The sequence below is a fragment of the Microcebus murinus genome, chromosome 8 (genome assembly GCF_040939455.1).
Source record: "Microcebus murinus isolate Inina chromosome 8, M.murinus_Inina_mat1.0, whole genome shotgun sequence".
NCBI lineage: Eukaryota > Metazoa > Chordata > Mammalia > Primates > Cheirogaleidae > Microcebus > Microcebus murinus.
Window position 1 is genome coordinate 54,963,600 of NC_134111.1, and position 26,253 is coordinate 54,989,852.

Here is a 26,253-nt window from a genome sequence, read left to right on the forward strand (position 1 = left end):
TCTCTTTTAGAAGACACTTTAAAGCAGGGTAGATATATTGTTTCTTGCTGTCCACTGTTGTGTTTTTAAAAACTTCCATTGATTTTCTGATTCTTTTTCTTGTCAGATCATCTTCAGAATATATGGAGTATTTTATTTTTCAAAAAATTGGCTCAGGCTGGGCACAGTGGCTCACGCCTGTAATCCTAGCACTCTGGGAGGCCGAGGCGGGAGGATCGCTCAAAGTCAGGAGTATGAAACCAGCCTGAGCAAGAGCGAGACCCCGTCTCTACTAAAAATAGAAAGAAATTAATTGGACAACTAAAAATATACAGAAAAGAATTAGCTGGGCATGGTGGTGCCTGCTTGTAGTCCCAGCTAGTCGGGAGGCTGAGGCAGAAGGATTGCTGGAGCCTAGGAATTTGAGGTTGCTGTGAGCTAGGCTGATGCCACAGCACTCTAGCCTGGGCAACAGAGTAAGACTCTGTCTCAAAAAAAAAAAAAAAAAAAAAAAATTGGCTCATTCATGGACTCTCAGTTCTTAGATGAGCTCCTTCTACTTTACAGGGACTGAGGGAAAAATTACACTTTAATATGGGAGCAGGAGGGAGGTGAGATACACAGAAGGAAAATCGAAGAGCATATGTGGCAGAGATGAAATTATGTTTCTGATACTTATGATGCATATTCTTCTGTGCACTTGGAATAGTTATGAAATAAGTCTTCTGACTGTTAGTTTACTGTAGAAATTTGGCTGTTCCTGAGGAAAGGAAAAGGATATCCTAAAATAAAAGAAATATTTCTGTTTTGCCTGCTCGCGTTTTTGTAGCTTTAGTCTACTTCTCTACTAGGGTTGTGGGGAAGGTTCATTCCATTTTTTATTGAAAAACACAAAAGCAAAATTTAACAATTTTCAACCTAATAGACTTTTCGTTGATATGTCATGAGAAGAATGTTCAAGTGTACCTCCTAGGTATTTTCTTCATTTTCTTTGAATATTAAAATACTAAGAGCTGGGCATTTACCTGTAGTCTCAGCTACTCCAGAGGCTGAGGTGAGGGTATCGCTTGAACCCAGGGGATTTTGAGTTCAGCCTGGGTAACATAGACCGGTCTTTGAAAACAAAACTGAAAGAATACCAAAGTGGGAGTATGTGTCTTGTTTTAAGATGTCCAAGAATTCTTTTTTTTTTTTTTTTGTACAGAATTCTTTTTTTTTTTTGTCTCTGTTGCTCAGGCTAGACTGTGGTAGCATCATGATAGATCACTGTAAAACCTCAAACTCCTAGGCTCAAGCAATCCTCCTGCCTCAGCCTCCCAAGTAGCTGGAACTACAGGCACATACTATTACACTTGGCTGATTTTTCTATTTTTTTTAGAGATAGGATCTCACTGTGTTACTCAGGCTGGTCTTGAATTCTTGGCCTCAAAACGGTCCTTCCATCTCAGCTTCCCACAGTGCTGGGATTATAGCATGATCTACTATGCTTGGCCCTCAAATAATCTTAAAAATCCAGATTTAGGAAACAGATGGTGTTAGTCAGTTATTGAACAGAAATTTCTTTGCTTTGTGAAATCCTTCCCATTTGGTTGGTTCCCTCATACCTTTGCTCTTCCATTTTTTTTCCATCCCAGTTTCCAATTCAGTCCCTTATCAGTACTTACTGAGGTTTTGCAGTAGCCTTAAAGGTTTTCATGCCTCATGTTTCTTGTTTTTTCAAGCCTCCCATACACTTTTGAGAGGTTAATTTTTCTAAAATGATCTCTTTGTCATCTTGTTCCATACTTCAAGAATCTGTATAAATGGTATATTCCTGGTTGAATCATGTTTATAATTTTATTTTGTTGAATCTTCTAGTTTAAGGATTTCTTTGAAATAGTTTGTTTCCCAACAAGTTATTTGTTCACTGAGGCCTTTCTTTAAACTTTAATGGAAATTTCCTATTGCTGATAAAGTTCAGGGTTTTCTTTGCATTAAGGCAAGTTTTGAGACAATGTGGAAATTTAAGGCAATGTGATACTCCATAAAGACTGTAGTTGTCTTTAAGTATGACTTTAATCTGAATTCTATATGTTGTTTTAATGGGATTTCTAGGACTTGTCTAAGAGTAAGTACTTATATATACAACCTACCTGATTTGAAGAAACAGAATTTGTCACCATTGTGACCTTTACACAGTATGGGTAGATCTACCTTTCATTTAGTTTGGGCAAATAATCACTCATATAATGCATATTGTCAGTGGTAAGTATGCTTGTAAAACTTAGAATTTCCATTAGCAATAAGATATTTTAAAAAATTGCTTATTCAATTTAGTATTAAATTCTTTTATTTATTTATTTTTTTTGAGACGGAGTCTCGCTCTGTCACCTGGGCTAGAGTGCTATGGCATCAACCTCACTCACAGCAACCTCAGACTCCTGAGCTCAAGCAATTCTCCTGCATCAGCTTCCCAAGTAGCTGAGATTACAGGCACACCACCATGCCCAGCTAATTTTTCTATTTTTAGTAGAGACAGGGTCTCTCTCTTGTTCAGCCTGGTCTCGAACTCCTGACCTCAAGTGAGCCTCCTGCCTCGGTCTCCCAGAGTGCTAGGATTACAGGCATGAGCCACCGTGCCTGGCCTCAGTATTAAATATTTACACATTATTTTCAGCAGCCTAAATATCATAACTTCAGGCCTGAGAAAATGCAGGCTAGAATACTGTTCTACATGCTTGAGGATAAGCAGTGAATAAAACAAAAATCGTTGTTCTCAGGTGCCATACAATTAATTGGGGTGGAGGGAGGGAAGCCGATGATAAAATATATAACATAATGGGAAGCGGCTGTAAAGAAAAGTAAAGTATATAAGAAGGTAGAGTGGAAAAGGGTAGTAGATAGGGGATTGCTATTTCAGATAACATGGTCAAGTAAGGCTTTTGAGTAGGTAGCATTCCTAGAAGGTAGTTTTTCCTTGTTAAAAGTTCTTAATTAGACATCTTTGGGCATTTTGTTATTAATTAACTAGTATTCCATTTAGTAAAAAATTTTACCACAAATTCTAAGCTTTATAAATTTAATCTGAAAGTTGGAAAATGGATTTTTGTTAAAAATGGAAGAACACAGACATTTATTCTTAGCTTTAAGCGAACCAGAGAAATGATAATTGCAACTTTTATAGAACAGCATTTTTGCTTTCATAAATGGATATCCATTTGTCTATTTTCCTTAGCATCCTTGTTTCCCTTTCAGACTTTTAGCAACTAATACTGGGTTTTTGCATAGTTTTCTTGCCTCAACTCTCTCACCTTTATGTCATTCCATATTCTATCAGGAGATTGATTTTTCTAAAATAATGTCTTTGCCATTTTGTTCCCCTACTTAACAACCTCCACTAATGTTCTATTGCCAGTCAAGTTATGTCTTAGTACTTCTTTCTTGGCATTTAAAAATCTTCCAAAGTCAGGTTTTTGTTACTTATGTAACTCTTACGCTGATAAATAGAACCTTTTGATTCTGTACAATAGAAAGGAATTTATGTACAGTATATTTTCAACATTTGTTTAAAAAAAAGAATAAAGAATCATCAGTGGTGCTAAAATTAGTGGGTGAAAGTATGATGAGAAACATGATATTTATGTAGTCTAAGTATCTCCCTGCACTTAATAATTTCAACAGGAAATAAATATACTACCCTTATGGTGGGAAACCTAGCAGACACTACCTAACCAAATGATGAAAGTTAACATTACCAGAAATGAGACATGACTGTATCAGTGTGCCTTCAGATGTAATGCACTGGAAAAGGCACAATATCACTTCTGTGGAATTCCTTCCAAAATGTACAACCTGAATTTAATCATTTAATCATATACAAACCCAAATTGAGGGACATTTTATGGGATAACTGACAAGTGTTGTTCAAAAGTATCATGGTCATGAAAGTCAAAGATAGATTAAGGACATGCCTATCTTTAAAGAAGACTAAGAGGACATGACAACTAAATGTATTGTATGATCCTGGATTTGATTCTGGTCTGACAAAGAGGACCTTAGTGGGATAATTGGCAAAATTTGAATAATATCTGATGACTAGTTAATTGTATTGTAGTAATGTTAATTGCTTGGTTTTGATAATTGGACTATAGTTTTATAAGGTGTTAATATTCAGAAATATGGGCTGAAGGAAAATTTCTGGACCATTTTTGTAACTTTTTTTAAAGTCTGAAATTATTTCAAAATGAAAGTTAAAATAAAGTATGTTTTTATACAGCTATTTAATGTGTTAATGAGTGAATAAGTAAAGGAAAAGTTTAGATGCTTAAGAACTTCATAATCCATATTTTGCAGGGATACCCAGATTTTATTCATGCTGCTATGATTAATTTGTTTTCCCTTTTTTCAACAGCATGTCATGATGATGTAGTTAAGATTGTGAATCTAGCGTGCAAATATAACCTTTGTATCATACCAATTGGTGGTAGGTATTATGCCTTTTGAATTTTAATATGATATAAATTTGTTCTGTTTAAAATATTTGTATTTTAAAAATTTGTGTCATCCCAGTGAAAGGATATATTATTGTAATTATGATGTGGTTATTCTTAAATTGGTTCATGGTGCTCATTTGTGTTCTCAGAAAGTCTATATAAACTGAGATGTGGTGTACCATTAGTTTATGGCTTTTTCCTATTAGATCCAAGGTGAAATTGTGATTTAATGCCTAAATAAGAAAATGTTCCTGCTTTAGTAATTACTTCCTAACCTGTATGTTTATGGAAAGAATTTTATTTTTCAAAAGCTAAATACAAATACACTTAATATAAACCTTTAAGAAGCAGAGTAAACATAGAACACTATGCAGATTAGAAGATCAACCAGTACAATGATGACCAAGTCAATAATATCTTTTAATATAGAAAACTAACATTGTTTTCTATTTTAAGATGAGTTTGACATCTTGACCTTTCTAACTGCATTGTTTTTAACAACTTACACAAGCCAAAGGAAATTATCTTCACCAACCCAATTGGCATTAATGGAATCAATTTATTAATGAAACACCAACAATTCTAGAAGCTCCAGATTCTCTCTTCAGCTCATACTTTTTGTTGAATTCATGCAAAGAAGGTACTACAATGCCACTTATTTGAAATATTTTTCTGATTTCAAAGGACTGTGGCAAGGAAATAGTGGTTACTGATCGCAGGCATCATGTTCTTAACTGACAGTTTATGATCTCACATTGTAAAATTAAGCTGAACCTTTACATATTAACACCCCTTCTTGTGGAAGGTGACTGCCACATGTTTTCTTCTATGCAAAATGTATGGAAATACCAATTAAGAATTTATTCTGATATCTGGTGGTTTAGATCTAGTTAGAACTGAGAACATCATATTATTATTTAATGGTATCAAGAAAGCCTGTTTTTCTTTAACAATAAATGTTAAGAGAAAACAGCAGTATATTGTTTAAATATTTCTATGTATTATTTATTCTATATAAAACACTTTTTCACCAAAGAACATATAAATTTGTTTTTAAATATTTTATAATCTAGACATTTTAAACTTGTTTCTATTCTCTTAAAGCCTTTTTGTACAAGAATATACTATTTTAAATGATAAATGAATCTCATAATTATGGTAGAAAGGAGGTAATGGTTATGTAGGATGGGTCTTTTTTCTTTTAAGCTACCTCTCCACATTAATCATTAGCTTAGAACTTTTCTAATCATGTTTTTGGAGTTCCACAAATTGCTAGGGACTTCACTTGAGTGTGCCATGTCCAAGGGATGGAGCCGTATCTCATTGCTTTCAGTTCCATAATATTGCTTCATTTTGGCATGCAGCATGAAATAAAGGTGAGTTTGCTTTTAGTGTGGTAGTATTTGCAAATTGTATTTTGCAAAGTAGTAATAGGTGTCACTTTCCCACTGGGCCTGTGTACACTTTATTAGGGTTTTTGCCCTAGAAATGTAGCTTAAACATATTTAAACATAAAATTGTTATTTCCTATTTTCGCAGGAGGAACAAGTGTTTCATATGGCCTGATGTGTCCTGCAGATGAGACAAGAACAATTATTTCTTTGGACACTTCACAAATGGTATATGATAATTTAAGATGTATTTGAAGATAGCTTCTGTTTAAAACATTGTTTTTATGGTCCACCTTAGTTATCAGGTGTTGTTGTAGACCTGTTGTCCATTTTGTTTTTAAATGTATTTTTTTTTTTGTTTTTTTTTTGAGACAAAGTCTCGCTCTGTTGCCATGGGTAGAGTGCAGTGACATCATCATAGTTCACTGCAACCTCAAACTCCTGGACTCAAACGATCCTCTTGCCTCAGCCTCCTGAGTAGCTGGGACTATAGGCGTGGGCCATGACACCTAATTTTTCTGTTTTTAGTAGTGATGGGGGTCTTGCTTTTGCTCAGGCTGGTCTCAAATTAAATGTATCTCATCATATCTTACTCCTGTTGTCAGTTCTCCAAAAGCTGAGTTCACTCTTACTCTTAGGCATATATCTTGATTCTATTTTACTAAATTGGTGTGTGAAATGGATACTTTGAGCAGCATGTATTGGAATATTGATCCACCAGATGACCTGATTTGTGTTATTAAAAAACAGAATGGATAATATTAGTTGAGGTTAATTTGAATCACCAAAACTTAACCTGTCCCTCAAATTTACACTAACATTTTTGATTGGGGATGAATAGAAGAGCTTACTAATTTTAATGATAGTATTGCATTCTGAAGTTTTGGCTCATTGTGGTCTACGGGTTGGATGTTGTGCCATGCTAAGGTTTTAATTTGAGTGTGAACTTTATCTTCATATAGTCAGCAATACTCTTGGTTACATATTCTTTAATTAAAATAAAATTTTTTTAACTTTTTAATTTGAAAGTTTTCCAAACACAAAAATAGAAGAGTTTACCCATTCTCTAGATTAAGTATTAATATTTTGTCATACCTACTGTATCTTTCTTTTTTTTTTTTTTTTTTTGAGACAGAGTCTCACTTTGTTGTCCAGGCTAGAGTGAGTGCCGTGGCGTCAGCCTAGCTCACAGCAACCTCAAACTCCTGGGCTTGAGTGATCCTTCTGCCTCAGCCTCCTGAGTAGCTGGGACTACAGGCATGCGCCACCATGCCCGGCTAATTTTTTATATATATATCAGTTGGCCAATTAATTTCTTTCTATTTATAGTAGAGACGGGGTCTCGCTCTTGCTCAGGCTGGTTTTGAACTCCTGACCTTGAGCAATCCGCCCGCCTCGGCCTCCCAAGAGCTAGGATTACAGGCGTGAGCCACAGCGCCCGGCCCATCCTTCTTTTTTTCTCTAGTATTTTTTAAGCAAATATTGATATGTTACTTTGTATCTAAATATTTCTCTCTCTTTAACAAAGGACATTTTCTCAAATTACTACTATAATATTATCACTCCTGGCAAAATCAAAAGTAATTCCTTATGTTACTTAATATTCAGTACACATCACATTTTCATTCTAAAAAAGTCTTTATTTTACAGTTCATTTGATCAAATGGGCATCCAGACAAAGCTCATATTAGCTTTTTGTTATTTCTGTTACATCTCACTTTATCTAAAAGCCTCCTCTTTCTTCTTTTTTTTTTTTTTTTGAATCTACTGATCTTTGAAGAAACTAGGTTGGTTGTAGTATCGAATTTCATATTTTGAATTTGTTTGTTGCTTCTTCTTGGTGTTATTTAACTCTTGCTCTAAGCCCTGTATGTCCTCTAAACTGAAGTTAGACATATAGCCTAGTTAGATTCAGACATGCAGACATAGGTTTTGTTTTTAAAGGAGGAACACTTCATGGATGGTGATGGGCTTTTTTTTTTAATGTCACATTAACATCAAGAGGGGGGGTGTATTAATAGCTGATCATCCCGCTTTTAGGGATGCTAAAATTGATTAGCAAATTCAGATGGTAACTGCCTGGTTATTTTACTTTAAGGTTCTCCATCAACCTTTCTCCTTATCCTAGAGTTTAAGAAAAGGTAATTTCCTTAGAGGACAGTTTAAGAATGTATTTGAAGATAGCTTCTGTTTAAAACATTGTTTTTATGGTCCACCTTAGTTATCATTAAAAAGACCTGTTGTCCATTTTGTTTTAAATGTTTGTGTTTTTTTTTGAGACAAAGTCTCGCTCTGTTGCCATGGGTAGAGTGCAGTGACATCATCATAGTTCACTGCAACCTCAAACTCCTGGACTAAAGCGATCCTCTTGCCTCAGCCTCTTGAGTAGCTAGGACTAAAGGCGTGGGCCATGATGCCTGACTAATTTTTCTGTTTTTAGTAGTGATGGGAGTCTTGGAATTCTGGAATAGGCTCTGGAATGTGTTTGAATTTCTGGCTCTTTACCTTACTGTGTGCAAATTTACCACTAAATCTGTTACTGAATGTGTAAAATAGAGATAGTAATACTTACTGCAGAAGGTTATTGTGCAGATTAAATGAGATAATATAAGAAAAAGTCTTGACACTGAGCAGATACTTAAAATTCTGTGGCAGAATTTTAAACATCAGGCTTCCAACCATTTGTTTTGCAGAGAACCCTTGTATATTTACTGCCTTTAACCTTGAACTGTCTGAAATATTATGATGGATGAGGGACACTTATAACTGTGATTTGCATTGAAGTCATGTCTATATAATTTTGTACAGTGTACTTCTGATATAATGTGTAGAAAATATAATGGGAATTAGATTCTCAGTTTTCTGCCTAAATATATATGGTAATACTAAGGCCAGTTGGCCTTAAAATTTTTGTTTTTCTCTTATTATTAACTTGGGTTGGTTTGTATATAGTAGATGTAAGAGGTCAGCCTATATATTTTCTTTAGGTTTTTCTGTGAGTGCCCATAAGGATGATTTTGTTCCCTCCCTCCTTTCATTTCTTTTTTCTACCATAAAATATGTTTAAACCCTTGATAGGTACAAGGTATATATTTAGCATGAGTATATAATTGCCTTAAGAGTCAGTCTGTTGGAAGAGAAGATATATATAAATTATTATAAGATATCAGATTTATACATTTTTTTGTCTTTTCACTGTATAGTTTAATAATGCATTCTTTTGTTTAGTTGCCATAGTACCAAGAGTCTGATTATACCATAATATAATCAGAGTTATATTGAAATTACTATTGTCTTATAGTGAGAGTATGAGTTTTATATAATGAAATAAATAAATTCACATACATCATCTCATTTCATATTTATCATAACCCTACGAATTAAATAGTGCAGTTATTTATATGTGTTCAAATTTGGAATTTAGACAGTGAATGCTATTTTTTTATTATCTGTTGTGTTCTTTCCTTTTTATTAGCTTGACTTACCTGCATTAGTTATTGCCATGAAATTGAACATATCAAAGTATGAAGAAAGCTTCCCTGGGGTCCAGCAAAAGATTCTATATATTATCTGATTGCTCAGTCAAATAGAAGGGGAAAGAAGTCTGCTTTTAATAGTAGAAGTAATTTATGGAGATTCATGTATACATAAAAATTAGGTCAAATAAGAATATTAAAAAACAGTTTTTATTGGCAGTCATATATATGGTAAATTGAGCCAGATGATATTCAGTTCCTTCTTTTGAGCATGAGGCAGGGATGTGCTTTGTTTTCTACATGAGGTCCCTGGTCCTATTCCGGATTGAAAATAAAGCAGAGATGGCATTTGCTATTTTCAAATGTCTTTGCAGGTGTTTTTTCCCCTAATTTCATGGTTGTTTTCTGATATTCTTAAATTAGATGTGATTGCTATCTTAACAATAGTGCAGATAGTGTATACAGAATTTCATGACTTCTATAGGCTAAGTTTTTTACATGCAATATCTCATTTAATCCTTATAGTAACCCTGTGAGTATGTATAATTTCTATCCACATATTACATATGAGGAAACAATAAGCTTAGACAGTTAAATAATTTGCCTAAGGTAGGGGATGAAGTTTAATTCAAATTATTAATGATATCTGAGTAAAGACAGACTCTATGTTTTATTTATTTATGAGACACGATCTCACTCTGTTGCCTGGGATAGAGTGCAATGGTATCATCATAGCTCAGTGCAGCCTCAAACTCGTGGGCTTACATGATCCTGCTGCCTTAGCCTTCCAAGTAGCTGAGACTACAGGTGCACACCACCACACCCAGCTAATCTTTAAAATATTTTGTAGAGACAGGGTATCACTATGTTTCCCAGGCTAATCTCTAGCTCCTGGCCTCAAGCAGTCTTCCCACCTCAATCTCCCAAAGTGCTAGGATTACAGGTGTGAGCAGTCTTGTTTTAAACCAACGCCTGCATAATATACTGTCTTTGTTACTTTGTCTGTTATGTTGTATAGTCAGGGATAAATGGAGCTTGTTTCCAGTGTGAGTGGTTAGGGGAAACCCTACTTGCTTAATTACTAACTTGTCACTTGTTGCTTTGAATTAGTAAGTTATATTTCCTGAGAAAATATCAGTAGTTCATGAAGCTCAGACTTCTTTCCTCCTTTGTAACAGAATCGAATCATCTGGGTTGATGAGAATAATCTGACAGCTCATGTAGAAGCTGGCATAACAGGACAAGAGTTGGAAAGACAGGTATGTTATTTCTTTAATTAACATTTTCAAAACTGCTGTGTCCCCTCTCTGAATGAACTGCTTTTCACAATACATTCATTCACTCAATGAATTTGTTCAGTTTCCATTGTCGCCTAGGCATTGAGCAAGTTGCTAAGTACATCATGATAGTGAATAAGACACCATCCTTTACCCTTGGGTGGCTTATGTTAGGACAGAAAGTTAGATAAATAGACAGTGATTTAGAGTGAGAATTGCTATGTGGAGGCTAAATGCAGGATATAATGGGTCATCAAATGGGGCTAGGCAAAGAATTGGACAAAAAAAGGTATCACAGAGAATGTGGCATTTAAAATGAGACTTCAGGATGAGTCTGAGTTAGCAAAAAAAGAAGATGGGTCAGGGAGAACAATCCAGTTAGAGGAAGGAGCATGTGCAGAGGCTTTCAAGGTTGTTGTTGCTTTTGGGACACTGTAGAGAGCTGAATATGGCTGAAGTGAACATACATTCTTGGTGTTTGTATATTGGCTAGAAGTGTTTATAGTAGTGGTAAAGGATCAAGCCAGGAAAATATGAAGAGGTCAGATGGTAAAGGGCCTTGTAAAGTCCCTAATAGAAGTTTGAACTTTCCTTTGTGTTTAGATTGTTATGGCTACTGTGTGGAGAATGGATGGACCATATAAGGGTAGGTTAAGAGACTACAACAGTAATTTAGGTAAGAGCTGATAGTGACCTGGAAATAAGGTAGTAGGAATGGAGCAAAGTGGAAGAACAAATTGAACATAGAATTCTGGGATCTTGATGATATATTGTGTCAGCTGGGTAAATGTTCGTATCTGCTATTCATTGAACTTTTCAATGCATAATTTCATTGACAACTGCTCATCTGTGAGTTAGTGAAATTCTTGGGGTCCTTATAGTACTTTTTGGAAGATCCTAATGAATTTTTGGAAAATTTTAGATTTCCTTCATGGATTCTAAGCCAGTAATTGTGAAAATAAATTGATCAAACATGATCAAGATGACTGTAACTTAGCTTTTGTAACCAAAAATTAGAAAGTCCAATTTGTTGGTGATGTATTGACTACTTTGTTCAACTTGGGTTAGGGAGACTCCTCTCCTCTAAATCTTTAACAAGAAATAGAGATGTGATGTAATTGTTGATCTTATTTTTATTGTCTTTTTCCTTCTTTCTTGGAATGTTGATTGAAGTTGGTCTGCTTGTGACCAATTCTGGATGACAGGCTTTGAAAAAATTATTAAACTATAATATTATCTTTATTTTTGATTTAATACAGTAAGATGCAGAGAACTGGAATAAAATTGAACCTGTTTGTTGAGGCAGTATTAAAGATCTTCAATAAGTCAAAGTTTTATGTAAGTCAAGTAGATTTGTTAATTATTATAGTTTATAATGAACTTCAGTGGGCAGAGTAATAGTATTTAATGAAAAACCACTAAAAAATCTGGCATTCCATTGTACCTAAATGAGGCATTATCAACACAGCAATTATTTTTATAACAGAGAATGGCCTTTTATGTCACCAATTTTATATCTTTATATAGCATTTGATGTAGTATTTTAACCTTTCCAAGTTTTCTTTTTTTTTAAAGGTTAGAATTAAAATTCAAGGAATATATTTCCTTGAAACTTAAATGACATTTTCCTAGACTAGAAACTTCTGATATTGTATCTACTAGTTCATTTCCCTAAATGTCAATATAGAACTTTCTCTTTTGCCTCCAGCAGGCTATACTATATTAATGGTTTCTACAGCTGTTTTGATTCTATTAATAGTTCAAAGTCTTTCCCATTAAACTTCTGTGTCCTTCAGTTTCTACTTCAGCTGAAATAATTAGCTTAAAACATTCTGCCTTTTCCTTCTAGAAGTTTTAAAATGACACAAATACAGTGGTTGGGTAGCACAGATTTTAATCTCTTTAACCTGTAATTTGCATTGATATTAATATTTGTAAAGTTTAAGGGGAGTCACTAATATGTCAGTTATGGATTTGGAGAATTTTTTTAGGTTTATTATATCTTTGGCTACTTTATTATGTGTGACTCTAATGTTGTTTTCTGCCTAGGGACAGTATCACTAATAACTTCATATTATCTTTCTTTGTTTCTAATAACTATTAGCTCTTAATGTAAACCTCAAATATAGGTGCTGGTTGTGTGACCTGGGGCAAGTTATTAACCTTTATGCCTCTGTTTCTTTATCTATAAAATGGGGATAATAATTCCTACTTCATAAGGGTTTTGTTAGGATGAAATAAGTTATTAATGTAAAGTACTTAGAACTTTGATTCATTCCACTTTTATTGAGCACTATCTGCTTCATTCAGGCACAGCTAACTTTAAATATTCCTTTTATATGCTGAAGACTCCCAAATTTATGTCATCATCCCTGACTTCTTTTCTGAACTATAGACTTATATATCCACTGGCCTGGTTAATATCTCCACTTGGATATCTAATAGACATTTCAAACTTAACATTTTAAAAACTGAATTTTTGGAAGGAATATTTGCAATCTTGCCTCCAAAATTCATATTCCCACTAGCACCATATATGAGTTCCAGTTTCTCCATATTCTTACCAATTAGTCTTTTTAATTTTTAATATTAGGCATTCCAGTAGGGATCCCATTGTAATTTTAATTTGCATTTCTCTAATGACTACTGATGCTTAACATCTTTTCACATGCTTATTTACCATCCATATATCTTCATTGGTGAAGTTCTGTTTAAATTGTTTGCCCAATTTTTAAATTAGGTTGTTTTCTTATTATTAAATTTGAAAGTTCTTTATATATTCCGGACATAAGTTTTTTTTCAGATATATGCTTTGCATATATTTTATTTCAGTCTGTGGCTTTTCAATTCTTTTCAGTATCTTTTGAAGAGCAGATGTTTTTAATTTTTATGAAGTCCAGTTTATTAATATTTAATCCCCCCAAAAGGCCTGTTGGGATTTTGATTGAGATTGCATTGACTCTGTATATTAATTTGGGAAAACTCACATCTTAACAATATTGATTTTTCTGACTTGACCCATTAACATGGTATAGCTTTAGTTTTTTTAGGTCTGTGATTTCTCTAGCAGTGTCTCGGTTTTCTGTGTACAGGTCTGTCTTTTTTTTTTTTTTAATGACATTTGTCTATAAATATTATATATGTTTTATGTTATTGTAAATGGTATTTAAAAAGTTTTTTTATTAGTATATAGAAATACAATTGAGTTTTGTATATTGATCTTATATCCTGCAAGCTTGCTAGATTCACTATTAGTTCTACATGCTTTTTTATAGATCCCATTGGATTTTTTACATAGATGATCATGTTGTTTATGAATAAAGAGTTTTCTTTCTTCTCTGTCTCCCTCCCTCCCTCCCTCCCTCCCTTCCTTCTTTTCCTTATCTGACTCTGCTGGCCAGAATATTTAATTTTGAAAAGAAATGAGAGTGGACATCATTGTCTTGTTCCTCATTTAGGAGAAATGTGTGCAGTCCTTTACCATTAAGTATATGTTAAATATAGGTGATTTTGTAGATGCCTTTTATCAAGATGAAGAAGTTCCTTTCATGTGTTAGTTTATAGAGAGTTTTTATTAGGAATGGATGTTGGATTTGTGAAAAAATATGCCTTTTGGTGGAAGTTGAGGTGGTAATATACTTGAGGTCTGTTTTATTTTCTAATATAGGCTTCTGGTGCTATAAATTTCTCTCTAACTACTACTACTTTGGTGGCATCCTACAAATTTTGATGTATCAATTCATTTTCATTAGTTTCAAATATATTCTACTTTTGAGTTTTTTTCTTTGATCCATGGGTTACTTATAGGTATGTTATTTAGTTTCCAATTATTTGGTGATTTTTCCAGATACTTTTTTATTATTGATTTCTACATTCCATTGTGTTCAGAAAATGTACTTTATATGATTTGAATTCTTTCAAATCTGATACTTGTTTTGTGGCCCATAATATGGTCTGTTTTTTAAATGTTTCATGTGCATTTACAAAGAATGTGCCTTCTGTTACTGTTTGGTGGAGTAGTCTATAAATGTCTATTAGGTCAAATTGATTTATAGTGTTATTCAAGTCTTCTATATTTTTCCTTATTTTCTGTCTACTTGTTCCATCAGTTATTGAGAAAGGGATATTAAAACCTCCAGCAACAATTGCAGATCTATTTCTTCTTGCAGTTCTATTAGTTTTTGCCTTGTGTATTTTAAAGTTCTGTTATTAGGGGAATAAATGTTCAGGATTGGTATGTTATTTTGATTAATTGATATTTTTGTCTTTATGAAATGACCTCCTTTATTCCTGATAACATTCTTTGGTCTGAAATCTACTTTGTCTGATATTAAAATAGCCATTGCAGTTTTCTTTTGATTATTGTTAGCATGGTACGTCTTTTTCCTTTTTGCATTCTGTTACTTTTTTTTTTTAAAGAGACCTGGTCTCTCTCTGTTTTCCGGGCTGGAGCACAGTGGCACAGTAGTAGCTCACTGCAGCCTTGAACTCCTGGGCTCATGTGATCCTCCTACTTCAGCCTTTCAAGTAGCTGGGACTTTAAGCATGAGCCACCATGCCCAGTCCATTCTTTTACTTTTAACTAGTTTGTATCTTGATATTTTAAATTCCTTTCTTACAAGCAGCCTATCATTAGTTCTTTGTTTTCTTTTCTTTGTTTATTTTTTTTATTTTTTGAGACAGAGTCTCGCTCTGTGCCCGAGCTAGAGTAGAGTGGTATCATCATAGCTCGCTGCAACCTCAAACTCCTGGGGTTAAGCGATCCTCCTATATCAGCCTCCTGAGTAGCTGGGACTGCAGGCATGCCACCACCAGTCTTGCTTTTGCTCAGGCTGATCTGGAACTCTTGAGCTCCAGCAATCCTCCCACCTTGGCCTCCCAGAGTGCCAGGATTACAGATGTGAGCCACTGTTCTTTTTTTTTTTTTTTTTTAATTTTTAATTTTTATTTTTAAGAGCAAGGGTCTCACTCTGTTGCCCAAGCTGGAATGTAGTGGTGCAATCATAGCTCACTGCAGCTTCAAACTCCTGAGTTCAAGGGATCCCCCTGCCTCAGTCTCCCCAGTAGCTAGGACTATAGGTGTGTGCCATTCCTCCCAGCTACTTTATTTTATTTTTCGTATGGTTGGGGTGTCTCTATGTTGCCCAGGCTAGTCTCAAACTCCCAGCTTCAAGTGATCCTCTCACCTCAGCCTCCCAAAGTGCTGGAAATTTTTTTTTAATCTCAGACATTATATTTTTCATCTCCAAATGTTTAATTTGGGTCTTTTTATATCTTCTATGCCTCTACTTAACTTTGTGAGCATATGGAATATAGTTGTAATGACCGTTTTAATGTTCTTGTGAGATAATTCTAACATCTGTGTTAGTTCTGGGTTGGTTTTGATTATTCACCTCATAATAATTATTTTCTTCATTGTGGGTTGTGTTTTCCTTCTTCCTTGTATGCTTGGTAATTTTTGATTAGATGCCAGCTATTATGAATTTTGTCTTATTGTGTCTTGAATGTTTTTTAATTCTAAAAATATTCTTGAGCTTTTTTCTGGGGTGCACTTATTTGGAAACAGTTTGATCCTTTAGTTCTTGCTTTTATGATCTTTTGCTTTTTTTCAGTCTGAGGCTAATTATTGCTCATTACCGATATGTGACCTTCTTGATAATACTCTGAATTAAGAGTTTTACCAGTCGGGGTGGTGGGAATAGATACTGTTTCTGGCCTTGTGTGAGTGATGGCCCTCTTCTCTAATTCTTTTGAATTATTTCCTTCTCTGGTGTTGGATATTTTACTCACTTGCATGGGCTTTTCAGTACTCAACTGAAGACCTGAGAGGGACTCTCTGCAGATATCCAGGCGTATCCCTATGTGCTCCTCTCTCTCATCTTCCTTACTTTGTCCTGTGAACTCTGGATGTCTTGTTTGCCCACAGCTTGTAACTGAAGCTCCACTCAGCGTTTGCCAAGTTCTGCCTGGATTCTCTTTCCCTGCAGTGCTAAGCTAGGGTCAAATATAATGCTCACCTCCTTTGTTTGCTTCCTTATAGGGACTTTTGTCCTTTGTTACTGCATGTTCAGTGTTTGAAAACCTTTATTTCTATTTTCCAGTTTTGTGGTGTTTTTAGGTGGGAAGCAAATCTAGTTCTTTTTACCCAAGTTTGTATATTTGCACTTCTAATTATTCTGTATAATTTAATTTCTTGTTAATTTCAGTTCCCTTTGCAGTCTCTCTATAATACAAGTGCCACAATTTAGAATATGTTTTTTTTAGTGATGTATCTGAAACTCGGCACATAGTCAGTGAATATTTGTTGTTTCAGTATTGAATAGGGACACAAGTGAGTAAGATAAAGTTCGTATTCCCACAGAGCTTCATGGCACGTGGTAAGTGATTAATGAACATAGTTGTTATTTTAATCTAGTGTAGCATGGAGCAGAGAGCTTATTTTATTAAAAAAGAGTATTTGGTTAAGTACATGAGTAAATCTGTGGACTTTTCTTCAGCATATTTTTCTTAGCATCTAATGGCAGTAACAAAGACCTAGACTTTGAAAGGAAGAAGTAATTGAATGTGTATGGTCTCAGTTACCATTTATTAAGTACTTACTATATGTCAAAAATTGTTTTGTACTAAATTAGCATACTCTAGTATGGATATTTTGTAGCTAGGGTAAATGACAAGTTTCAAACCCAGCTTTTAACCATTACACTTACTTCACTTATTTCAGTAGGAAGTTAGTAAGATTTTTAACAAAGAAAGAGATTTAAATTTGTGTGCTAAGTAGAGCTCCCTCAGCATAGGGACTATCTTTTTCTTTTTTTAATCTTCATTGCTTTGCACAATTATTAGCACACAGTAGCTACTTGTAATTGGAGAAGTAATGAGATAACCTATTAGACATAAGAGACATATTAATAGCATACCTAATATTGGATATGCTGATATAAATAGTTTAAGTGTATACTGAATGATCTACTTCTGTGGAAGTAATGTGGAGGTTTGTTTTGTCATGTACACATGTGAAAATTCTCTGTTCAGTGCCTACCACATTTTAGAGCTCCATGAATGTCTTTTCTTAATTTCATAAAATTGAGTAACGGTAGTGTTTTGAAAGAAAATAATAATTCATATTATTTTGTTTGGGGATGGAGTAAAGGAATAAATATAATGTAACAGCCTGATAATCATTTTAGCTTGCACAGCCATGTATTTAAGATACTTATTTGTGGGTGGTTATTAACGTATTAATGTTAAAACATACATGGAATACAAGGTGTCCCAAAAGTTGCCATGCATAGGTAAAATGGGAAATTGTAGCTAAATGTACCTTTATTTACAAGATATTCATTACAAAATTTTTATTTTGCATGGAGACTTTGGGAACACTCTGTATTTAGTGAAAAATATCTCATTATGTAACAATCGATGTCTTTTCAAATCTTGTTTTCCTAGCAGCAGAATTAGGAAAGATAATTTGCAAGCAAATTAACATTTCAAATTTTGGATTACAACTTTTATACCATACTTAAATACACAGGTACAAACACAGCTGACATATTGTACACCTCTGCATGGCTTACTTGAAAAGTAGAACAGTTGTTTAACTGGATGACTATCAGAATGGTCAACACAGATTGATGGGTTTGAGTGCAGTAGACAGTGGGTATGCAGATGGTGTTGTCTGTACCATTTGACAGGAGATGGCTGAGTCTTTAAAATGATTTCAATAGAATGGCTTTGGTGTTGTTGCAGTAAAGGGCATCTATTCAACCTCAGGTGCTGTGCAGATGGCAAAGCCAAGCTAATCTAGAAAAATGAGAAACAAGTGACTATTTAATGTACAGGAATGCATGATCTGCATCACAAATAAATGACGGTATTACATGTAGGAAACCTAGCCAGATGGCTGTGCATTAAAACACATGACTCCTTGAGAGAATTAAGTACAGGCAATTTGCTCAGATTTTCTGCAGGCCTGCTGCATATTATATTGGGGTAGGGAGAACAAGAGATTAAGTGCTTTATTTATTGAAAGTGTTTAGGTGAAATTGGCAGTTATTTAAGCATAATCTGATCTCCATGAGTATTTAAATTGTCTCTTTATAGAAAAAAAGTGATGAGGGACAGCTTGCTTTAAAACAAAAGGATATAAAGAGTAAGATTGTCTAGTGAACCTGTGGAAAATGCAACTGTCTTTTGGCTCACATTTTTCAGTTTTGTAAGTTTTCTACTAGGCAAAAGCTTAAAAAAATTGTTAGGACTAGTATGATAAAAGTATTTCTTTTGCTATAGTGATTTTAATAAATTCAAATATCAGTGACATATGGAAATTTTAAAATGGGAGGAATTAATGTGTTGAGTGCTGGGTGAAATGGGACCATTTTCACTGGTAACATGTTACATTTTTGTTTTTCAGCTTAAAGAAAGTGGTTATTGTACAGGTCATGAACCAGATTCCCTGGAATTCAGCACTGTGGGAGGATGGGTATCTACTCGGGCATCAGGCATGAAGAAGAATATCTATGGCAATATCGAGGACCTGGTAAATTTTTTTCTATTTATTATTATATAGTTATTATATATAACTGTAATTATATAGTTATTATATAATAATTGATTTGTATGTAGAGTTTATAATAAAGTGATTAAAAGCCTTTAAAAATTAAGAGTTGGATAGTAGACACCATCATAAGTATACTTTTTAAAAAGATTATAATAATGTTGAATATGTATAGTAGAAGTAATTAAAGGACACAACTGTGGTCATTATTTAAGGATGCCCTTTTCAAGTGGCTACTATTTAAGCATTGTAGATGTTTCATCTAACTTATAAAATACAGTCAGCTCTCCATATTTGCTGGTTCTGCATCTGCAGATTCAACCAACTGTCGCTCAAAAATATTTGAATTAAAAAAACCCAATAAACAACAATAAAAAATACAAAAAATATAGTATAACAACTATTTCTATAGCATTTACATTGTATTAGGAATTATAAGTAATCTATAAAGGATTTAAAGTATGTGAAAGGATATGGATAAGTTATATGTAAAACCTATGTTATTTTATATAAGGGACTTGAGTATCCATGGATTTTGGTATCTTTGGGGGTCCTGGAACAATCCCATACAATACCGAGGATGGCAGTATACAAATATTATTTTACAAGCCTTATGGAAATTTAGTCTCCAGCTCTACCCAGATTTTAGTCCATTTATTTAGGTGATTTCATTATTGCCACTTGGTTGCCTTAGGGGATTTTACATTGTCCTTAAAGTATTTTTTTCTATATAGATTTAAAGAGCCTGATTGAAATTGTTCTAATGAGTAGTGGTATGACCTGCAGTGTTTTTTGTGCACACCATTTTGTTTTAGCTCATCTGGTGCCACTTTGTTGGGAGTTAGTGTGACAATATTGTAAGTATGGATACCCTAGTTAGGAATTAGGTATCATTTGTTCCATTTGTTGCTTTTCCAGTAATTAGTTATGTGACTTTGTACAAATTGGTTCACCTTTCTAAATTTCAGTTTCCTCTTAGATAATGATATTCACTGCATAGAATTATTATGAGGAGTAAAGGATATAAAATGGTGTGTAGTAGGTGCTTCATAAATGTTAGTTCTTTTATCTTCAATACTTTGATAACAATTTAAGAGAACTTTAATTTATGAGAATATTAAACAGATGTTCCTAACAGTATTCTTAGAGCTGTTTGTTTAGCTTTGCTTTTTAAATCTAAAGTTTCAACATTTTCATCAATTTCTTTGTTGATAGGAATATCATATCTTTAATGAAATATTTGTTATAGTTAACACCCAATAATTTAAAACTTTTGTATATATTGTGAACATTTTTAAAATGTTTACATTATCTTGTTTATTTTCTTTTATTGAGGACATTTAGAAAAACACATTTTTCTTTTTGCACTTAAAATAACCTAAATTCTGTTTTAGTGGAGAAAATTTGATCCTTTTGCTATTGGCTTATTAAGAACTTTATCAGAGTTAGGCAAATAACTTATAAACTATTACATTCAGTCCTGCTAAAGTATATGACTTAATCATTTTTAGAGATATTTAACACATTGACTACCATGTGAGTTGTATTTAACTCAGGTTAGTTTTGAGTCCCAGGCCTCGTGAAGTAAAACTGCAATTGGTTTGTGAAAATCTTTCTTGTTGATGTTCTTATTATTACAATTAATATTGACAGTTTAATTCTAAAAATGGATTGTGTTGCATATAACTCATGAACAGAAAACAATAAAAAATAACAAATTAGAAAGGATTGTTTTTTAATAAAACACCATGGCCCCAGGAAAAACATTTTTTTCCTAGTGTGGCAATCAATGTGTTAAGGGGCACAAATTCTAAGTGTGTGTCCTAGTGTACTTATTTTCATTAATAATTACTTGGCACATTTTATTTCTGACTTAAATTTCTCTGCAGTATATAGTATCCTCTGACACTGTCTTAATTTACATTGTTTTTATGAAAACTACTAAAGTTGTTATTCTTTTAATCTATGTGACAGCAGTAGAACTCATAAAAAAGGTAAACTAAGAATGTGTTAATATATTTAATATTAGTACATATTTAAAGTATACCAAGTAATTATACTCATCTGTTTTCACTGTTTAAAAAATGTTGAAGATAGTTTAAATTTTTAACATCTGAAGATTTAGAAATTATGAATGCTTTCTATGTGCAATGAGATTAACTTTTCATCGTAAATTCTAGTCCCCATTTGTTTTCAAGTTTATTTTAAGGGAATCCCAACTGTAGTCCAACTCAAATATTTCTTAATTTATTGAATATCTCCTCACTGCAGGATTTCCTGAGCATTTCTGATTACACTTTCTTATGCTGGCATTATAGAGCTGAAGCTCATCACTATTAGCAGTAATCCACTGCTCCTATGAAAAGTACCTTGCTATATTTTTCAGTTATGAAGCACTCTTAGAAGGAAAAAAATAGAAATCTATAGTGACAAAATCAAACTAGAAATTCTGAATCTTCAAAAAAGGAAATAAAGTATGATCTAATAATGGACATTTAATTTTTAAAGATTTCCTGAAAAAAAGGTGCTTTTAAAATTATAACTGTGATACAGATAATTTAAATAATTAGAAACTTATTTTTATTTTAAAAATAATACTCATTATAGAAGTATAAAAAATATATGTTATAGGCCGGGCACGGTGTCATGCCTGTAATCGTAGCACTCTGGGAGGCGGAGGCAGGCGGATAGCTCGAGGTCAGGAGTTCGAAACCAGCCTGAGCAAGAGCGAGACTTTGTCTCTACTATAAATAGAAAGAAATTAATTGGCCAACTAATATATATAGAAAAAATCAGCTGGGTATGGTGGCACATGCCTGTAGTCCCAGCTACTCGGGAGGTTGAGGCAGCAGGATTGCTTGAACCTAGGGGTTTGAGGTTGCTGTGAGCTAGGCTGACGCCACAGCACTCACTCTAGCCTGGGCAACAAAGTGAGACTCTGTCTCAAAAAAAAAAAAAAAAAGTATGCTATATATTAATACATATAATCATTTCTAACACTTTTAATGTCTTCATATTTATCATTCTAGACCCTTTTCCAGGCATACCATAAATATATCTAGTTTTAAAGTGTGTTTAATCTGCTCTTTAAAATCAATAATCAACATATTAAAATGTAAATGAATATGGGTTTGCAAAGAGTTTATATAATTCTTTTACTGGTAATTCATGGTTTATTAAACTGATTCCCTCTTAATGAACATTTAAATTATTCTGGAATTCAAAATTACAAGAAGCAAAGGAAAAAAACCCTCTTTTGTAATTTTTTTTGGCATACATCTTTAATCATTGTCTTTGGGTAAGCTATTGGAGGTTGGATCAAGAAATTTATGCATTTTAAGTCTTTGGATTCTTACAGTCAAATTACCCTATAAAAATTTTGTACCAATTGACATTCTCACTAGCACTATGAGAATCTTTGTGTATTACTGGACCTTTGTATTTTTCTTTTAATTTTGTATTTAATTGGTAGTGAATGTAAACTTTTTAATGTCATCATTGACAATTTTTATTTCTTATTTTGTGAATTGCTTGTTTATGTCTTTTGCTCATTTCCTTCAATAACAAATATACTTGTTATTTATCTGTCAATAATCCATTCTAAAAACATGTTGGATTTTTACCTAACTATTTGTGATTCTGTTTCCCGGGTTCTGTATTTTTAGAGTGATCCTCCTCCCCCTATATACTTAATTTCTCACTTGTATAATGTATCAGACATCACTCTCCTCTTTATAACTCCATCATTGCTTCTGCCTCTTCATCCCAAATTTGACCTGATCGTAATTAATATTTAATTCTTTTCACTTTTTTCTACTAAATGGGGCTAAAAGTGGAGATAAGGCAAGAATAAAATTCTTCTTAGAATTCTGAGCATATAGAGCAGTGCCTGACATGAATAATAGTGCTTCATAAATATTGCTAAATAAATGAAAGAATGAACCTGTTAAGGTATCATCATTTGCTTATTTTTTGAGTCCTTTAGTTCTTTGCCACATGGATAACCACTAAATTTAGTTTAAAGAAATGTGTTTTTCCATTCTTAAGATGATGAATATGCCTAAACCAGTTTAAATCAAGAGGTGTACAATCTTGGAATATTTTTTCCCTCTTTTAGGGTTATATACAAATTTATCTTTAGCCTAAAGATTACTTAAAAATTTAGAATTCTGAAGAGCATCACAATTTATCACTTAATCCAATACTTAAAAAGCCGTATTTTATATAAGTATATATGAATGTGTGTACACACACACACATTTACAGATGTCTAGAATTTACATCGTGTATTGTATTAAACAGGTGGTTCATATAAAAATGGTAACACCTAGAGGTATAATAGAAAAAAGCTGTCAAGGACCTCGTATGTCAACAGGCCCTGATATCCATCACTTCATCATGGGATCTGAAGGTAAATATAACTCCAAATTTATTATGAAAAGATATAGGTTAGTGACTCAGTTTTGTGAAAAGCTGTGATATTGTGATATCAGATCTTTGAAAAACATGTTTTGTATATTTAAGGAATAGTGATTTAAAAAATGTTTTATTATTTTAATTTAATACTTTATAAAGTTTTTGTTATGAAAATATCTGATTATACTTCCTGTTACAGTTTGCTTTTTTATATTTCTAGAGACAGCTTGATCTTTTGTTTTTATTTTTCTGTTAGAATTTTTAAGGAATTTTGGGAAAAGAGGTTTAAAATGGTTTAACATAGTATTCTTTAATCTTGTCAGAATTATCGGGAGAAAGGACTAATAAAGCATTATCTTATTGTCTTCTCTTTCTATAATTATATCTTTTATAAAGTTTTAATTACTGTTTGATTTTTAGAAGAAGTGGAATTTAAAATTCTGCTGATTCACATTATCTTTTAAAACCTCTGTTTGTTAATTTTTCACTATGCAAGTAGTATCTTTTGCTTGGTTACTTAATCCTGGGTAGATTAGAATATAGTTGTTTGTCTCATCTAAAATATTTAATTCCTGTATAAGTTAAAAAAAATTAACTTTTTTCCTTATATTATTTCCTTACAAAATAACAGTTATGTAGGCATGGCGAATTATATGGATAAAGTGATCATGGGCTTATTTTTCAGTCCTTAGAATGGGAGAGGGCAATCCCTTAAATTGAGAGAAATAGGATAAGTTAAAATAAGAAAGTATTGGCCGGGCGTGGTGGCTCACGCCTGTAATCCTAGCACTTTGGGAGGCCGAGGCGGGCGGATTGCTCAAGGTCAGGAGTTCGAAACCAGCCTGAGCGAGACCCCGTCTCTACCAAAAAATAGAAATAAATTAATTGACCAACTAAAAATATATATACAAAAAATTAGCCGGGCATGGTGGCGCATGCCTGTAGTCCCAGCTACTTGGGAGGCTGAGGCAGTAGGATCGCTGAGCCCCGGAGATTGAGGTTGCTGTGAGCCAGGCTGACGCCACGGCACTCACTCTAGCCTGGGCAACAAAGTGAGACTCTGTCTCAAAAAAAAAAAAAAAAAAAAAAAAAAAAAAAAAAAAGAAAGTATTAATATTTCTAGGTTAATAGAGGAACTTATATTACTCACTTCAGAAGGTGGTCCAAGCTACAAAAGATAGATTTTGATAACATTTAGCTATATTCATGAGTAAAAGAGCAGTTATAAATAAATAAATAAACTAAGATGGTAGGGAATAAATTCTAATCTTTGACAGTAACATCAAGGAGGGAAAAAAGGAACAATCTGTGTTTCTTAGTGATTTGATAGAGATCAACTGTTGGGCTGATGACCAGTGATGTGACTTAGATCTTTTACATGATAATCAATTACAGACCTTTCTCAAGGTACCTCACTAGTTCACTCATTTTTATTCCTCTTCTGATCAGCATACTTGTCTATGAAAAAACAGAACTGGTTTTTTAATAAGAAAAGTAAAATGGTGAATTGCTTTAAAATAATGTAATTATCTAGTAAGTCTTATTCTGGAACTTCCTGTACTAATGTGTCATCTAAAAATGAAAAGAGTATTACTCACTGTCATCAGATGTCAAGTTGAATAACAAACAGGTATTAAAACTCATAATTTTTAATTACACTATTGATGTATATATAGTTGGAGTCAGCTCTATAAATATAAACTGTTTTTTCAAGTAATTATATCAGACTTTTTTGTCTCCCATCAATTAGCCTTTTAAAAATTCTGGTTGCTAGGTATTTTGCTGGTACATTTAAGGGCACAGATAATAATAGACCATTATATTACAGTATGGTAGATTCTATGATCAAAGTAAATGCAGAAGAAATATAAACAAGGTCAGGTCGATGGGTGCTTAAGAAGGCTTCCCAAGAAAAGTCATACTTAAAGTGGTCTTTGAAGGTTGATAAGGATTAAATACTTCCACTTCAAGTTGAAGGAAAGAGGGGAGGGAGTTGCCCTGCAGAATGAATGGCATTTGGGGTGGGAGGGCACTTAGAAGTGAGAAAGGGCCATGTTTGCCTTATCATGAAGCTGCCAGTTTTTCAATATATCTGGAATATATGGTTTAATTATGGGGTGGAACAGGCAATAGTTCTAGGGGCAGAATGATAAGGGCTACAGGGTGGCTGGAGAGATAATTTGGTCTTTTCATTCCTTTTAAAATAGTTTGAACTTTTATCTAAAAGACTGGGCTACTTCCTTCAATAGGCAATTATTATATGAATTTAAGGAAGGCAAACTCATTATAATAAAGTACACAAAGAAATATAAGAAATATGGTTTATTAAAAATATATATGGTTAAATTACAGTAGTTAAATGAGATTTTATTGTAAATATGCATGCAAAATAGCATACTGATTTAAAAGCATAGTTTGAAGTTTTTCAGATGTGTATTTCAAGCCTCATTCCACTACTTGTATTTCTGTGACTTTGTATAAGTTAGAGTAATGCCCAATGTCCTCAGCTATAAAATGGGAATAATAAAAGTATTCATCTTCATAAATTTATTGCAAGGATTAAATGAGATTATGCTAAGCAGTTTATAAGCATGTAGTAAGTACTCACCAAATGTTCAATTTATTACTATTGGGCCAGGTGTGGTGGTGGCTCACACTTATAATCGTATCACCTTGGGAGGCCAAGGC

General features: G+C 33.4%; 1 protein-coding gene across 2 annotated transcripts in view; it reads left to right on the plus strand.

Moving 5' to 3' along the window:
- Positions 1–26,253, plus strand: part of AGPS (alkylglycerone phosphate synthase) — a 116,605-nt gene that overhangs the window by 21,626 nt on the left and 68,726 nt on the right. For both annotated transcript variants that reach the window (XM_012785878.2, XM_012785882.2), the window contains exons 6-10: positions 4,370–4,441; positions 5,991–6,070; positions 10,497–10,577; positions 19,006–19,131; positions 23,452–23,560. In XM_012785878.2, the coding sequence (XP_012641332.1) occupies positions 4,370–4,441; positions 5,991–6,070; positions 10,497–10,577; positions 19,006–19,131; positions 23,452–23,560 (468 nt within the window). The remainder of the gene's footprint in view (positions 1–4,369; positions 4,442–5,990; positions 6,071–10,496; positions 10,578–19,005; positions 19,132–23,451; positions 23,561–26,253) is intronic.